The sequence below is a fragment of the Gadus morhua genome, chromosome 4 (assembly GCF_902167405.1).
Source record: "Gadus morhua chromosome 4, gadMor3.0, whole genome shotgun sequence".
NCBI classification, from domain to species: Eukaryota; Metazoa; Chordata; class Actinopteri; order Gadiformes; family Gadidae; genus Gadus; species Gadus morhua.
In genome coordinates, this window is record NC_044051.1 from 8042762 (window position 1) to 8047058 (window position 4297).

The following is a 4297-nucleotide window of genomic DNA, read 5'->3' on the forward strand; positions in this document are numbered from 1 at the left end:
TGTTCTGTGCTTTCTGCTGAATTCCGATAAATAAAGCAGGGTACTCCAATACATTTAATCTTATTTCTAGACGGATTCACTGCGTGTTTTACATTCAACATGTGTTTCATTAAACACAGGGCCATATTGGAAAATGTTAACCATGAATACGATTTCAAGATATTTCTGCCTGGATGCATCCACAGTATTTGGGTGACTGACGCTTCGGTTGGTCCAGCAAAGAGACGCAGAGTTCATGACGCCATCTAGTGGTCAACTCAACGCTAGCACGCGGTTCAATTCAATTATATTTGTACAGGCCTAAGATCCCATCCAACCCATCAAAGGTCCGATTCAAAGGGCTGAACAGGTCAAATATTTGATCCCCCCTAGACGACAGACACACAGACAGAGTGACAGATAGAAAGACAGAGTGACAGAAAGGCAGAGAGAGAGAGAGAGAGAGAGAGAGAGAGAGAGAGAGAGAGAGAGAGAGAGAGAGAGAGAGAGAGAGAGAGAGAGAGAGAGAGAGAGAGAGAGAGAGAGAGAGAGAGAGAGAGAGAGAGAGAGAGAGAGAGAAAGAGAGAGAGAGAGAGCGAGAGAGAGAGAGAGAGAAAGAGATAGAGAGAGAGCGAGAGAGAGAGAGACAGAGAGAGAGGGAGAGACAGAGAGAGAGAGAGAGGGGGAGAGAGAGAGAGAGAGAGAGGGGGATAGAGGCAGGCAGACAGACAGAGAAAGAAAGAGCAAGAGATAGAGAGACAGGCAGACAGCCAGAAAGGCAGGCAGGGAGGCAGACAGAAAGACAGACAGGCAGGGAGGCAGACAGACCGACAAACTCATCCTAGTGTGTGTGTGCAGTGAGTCATGTGGTTCAGTAGTGGTTCAAGTCCCTCAGGCTCTCTCCCCCCGACTCTCTCCCCATCTTTATCTCCCTCTCCCCCGTCTCCCTTTGTTAATCTCCAGCTCTCCCTCTCTTCATGTCCCTCCCCCCTCCTCTCCCTCTCCCTCTCTCTCTCTCTCTCTCTCTCTCTCTCTCTCTCTCTCTCTCTCTCTCTCTCTCTCTCTCTCTCTCTCTCTCTCTCTCTCTCTCTCTCTCTCTCTTTCTCTCCCTCTCTTAAGGCACAAGCTCTTTCTACACATCCCACCCACATTCCGTAAGTGACGGATTCAATGCGTGCGCGTGCATGTGTGTGGGTGGCCTCATTCTAAAGATGTCAAAAGCATCAATATGCGTTGCTCTGACACTGAGACAGAAATTATTTTGACGTTACTGATCAGCGCTCAAGCATTTTATACAAAATCATTCATAAAGAAAACTACTTTTACAGTTTGACCTCCAAGTCCTCCAGAGGCCAAGAGAGGCTGCTTTTGGGGTTCAGACATGAGTCCACTCCATTTTCCTCAGTTATAACACGGCCTGGGTCATAGCCAACAGGAACCTCAGACTCCTGGCTGTCTGTACAGAACAAGGTGAGCTGACAGCACACGGCCACACCGCTAGTACTAGAGTCAGTAAAACGCTGCATGTTGGGGACAGGCTGTAGTGACTGGATGAATGGGTCAACAGTATTAGGAGTTACCTTCATGGACCAGCAAGCATTTCGGTGGCCATTTAACCCCAGATAGCCTAATTCCTCTGATAAGGTTGATTTGATGACCTTGAGGAGGTAGGCCTACAGTTTGATGTGTCAGACCGTTCGGTCCCGAGCGGCCAGGAGCCACAGCGCGTGTCTACGGAGGGGCGTGGCTCTGACGCCTCACAACCTAACCGTTTCTCATGCTCCCAGTACGACTCAATTAACACATGAGGAGAACGTGTGAGATATGATTCAGGACCGGGGACCTTTAAGACTCAGAGCCCCCCTCCCTCCCCTCCTCTCCTGAATGAATGAAGACTCTCCCTCCGCGTGCACATCCCGCCGGTGCCGGTGTGCTTGCCCCTTCCTCCACAGCGCGAGCCGTTAACCGACAGCCTACCGTCCGGTGACGACGAAACGCCGGAGCAAGAGCCGTTAACCGCCTCAGCACAAGCCGTTAACCGCCTACCGCCCGGTGAGGAGAGAAGCCTCAGCACGCGCGGCCCGGCGTTACCTTCACGCTCTTCACGTTCTACCTCGCGCCCCTCTCCGTCTCCTCGCGACATCACCGCGAGGCGCGAGGGGTCGAGTTACAACGAGAGAGAGAGAGAGGGGGGAGAGAGGGAGAGAGAGGGAGCGAGCGACGCGGACGTGGAGGAAGCCAGTGTAGCAGCCTGCTAAGCTAACGAGCAATGCTGCTGGATGTGGAATTGTTTTAGCGGGCCACCGTGGACTCCTTAGCCGCCCTGAGGTGCATCATGCCCGGCTGGAAGAAAAACATCCCGGCCTGTCTGCAACCGGACCAGGAGGGAGGTAGGCTGTGTGTGTTTGTGTGTGTGTGTGTGTGTGTGTGTGTGTGTGTGTGTGTGTGTGTGTGTGTGTGTGTGTGTGTGTGTGTGTGTGTGCGCGTGTGTGTCTGTGTGTGTGTCTGTGTGTCTGTTTGTTACTGTGTGTGTCTGTGTGTGTGCGCGTACACGGGAGCGCGTACTCCCGTGTACGTGGAGAGCGGGACTCGCGGTAACGTCAGCGGCCCGGAAACCATGTCGGAAAACGTGGGTGGTCCGCAGGGGGAACATGTCGGAGACTGGGGGCCTGTCGGTCGGTCCGGTGGAGACCGGGGGCCGGTCCGATGGAGACTGGTGGCCGGTCCGGTGGACACCGGGGGCGGGGCCGTTGGAAACCGGGGGCCGGGCAGGTGTGACCGGGGGCCGGGCCGGAGGAGACCGGGGTAGTGCCGGCTGAGACTCCGGTGGTCCTCTGCAACATGTCGGGGGTAACGGGACAGGAGCTGAGGGTCCGTCCCGTCAGATGGGACCCTGTGAGCCGCCCGGTTGACCGGACCTACTGGCTCATCTAACATCACCATAGTAATCAATAATAACGCTCGCAACATGGAGAGCGACGGGGGGAGGGGGGACGGGGGAGTGGTCGGAGTGGTGTGACGTCACCGGAAATGAGATCTGTGGATGCATGTGATGGTCGGGCTTTTGAGGTGACTAGCTGCTACAACTAACCAACTGAACTCTAACTAATGCACGCACACACACACACACACACACACACACACACACACACACACACACACACACACACACACACACACACACACACACACACACACACACACACACACACACACACACACACACACACAGTGGCCAGGTGTGTGTTTTTTTGTGTTTCTGAAAACAGGACCATTGGGGCTGTCGTCATAGTAGCATGTTGTTACCATAGTTACATGTTGTTAACATATTAAACACCTATAGTGACATGTTGTTAACATATGAATCACCCATAGTCATATGTTGTTACCATAGTAGCATGTTATTCACATATAATCCACCCATAGTAATATTTTGTTACCATAGTAAAATATTAAACACCAATAGTAACATGAGGTTACCATAGTACCATGTTGTTAACATGTCAAACACCCATAGGAACATGTTTTTACTAGGGATCGACCGATATGGATTTTTTTGGGCAGATACGCCGATATCGATTTTCTTGAGCCGATATTTGGAGCCGATACTGCTTTTGCTCATTCAATTTACATCATAAAAATTACACAATGATGATAACAAATGTTAAAAGTCTCAATTTAAAAAGGACAATTTATTGAACTGTCTGTAAATCATGCCGGAAAAAATATATATGTATCGGCCGGCCGATATATCGGTCGTTCACTAGTTTTTACCATAGTACCATCTTGACATATTTAACACCCGTAGTAACATGTTGTTACCATGGTTACATATTAACAAATTAAAGACCTATAGTTACCATAGTAAGATGAACATATTAAACACCCGTAGTAACATGTTGTTACCATAGTAACATGTTGTTAACATAGTATCATGATGCTACCATAATAACATATTAACCACCCATAGTTACATGTGATTAACATATTTACCAACTATAGTAACAAACACCCATGTTGTTACCATAGTAAGATGTTGTTAACATATTTAACACCCATAGTAACATGTTGTTACCATAATAAGATGTTGTTAACATATTAAACACCTATAGTAACATGTTTTTACCATAGTAACATGTTAACATATTAAATGTCCATAGTAACATGTTGTTACCATAGTAACATGTTGCAACCCTAATATCACGTTAGATGAGTAGCATTTTCACATTCTATTCACACCTATCCTATAGAGTAAAGTAGGGTAATGCAAACCCACACACACACACACACACACATACACGCACACACACACACACAC

At 49.0% G+C, this 4297-nt stretch overlaps 1 protein-coding gene across 1 annotated transcript in view; it reads left to right on the forward strand.

Annotated features, from left to right (window-relative positions):
* The first annotated feature begins 1778 nt into the window (after positions 1-1778).
* The window catches only part of grip1 (glutamate receptor interacting protein 1), a 28469-nt gene continuing 25950 nt past the window's right edge, over positions 1779-4297 (forward strand). Inside the window, exon 1 of the mRNA XM_030354691.1 lies at positions 1779-2369. Within this exon, the coding sequence (XP_030210551.1) occupies positions 2315-2369 (55 nt within the window). The 5' untranslated portion in view covers positions 1779-2314. The remainder of the gene's footprint in view (positions 2370-4297) is intronic.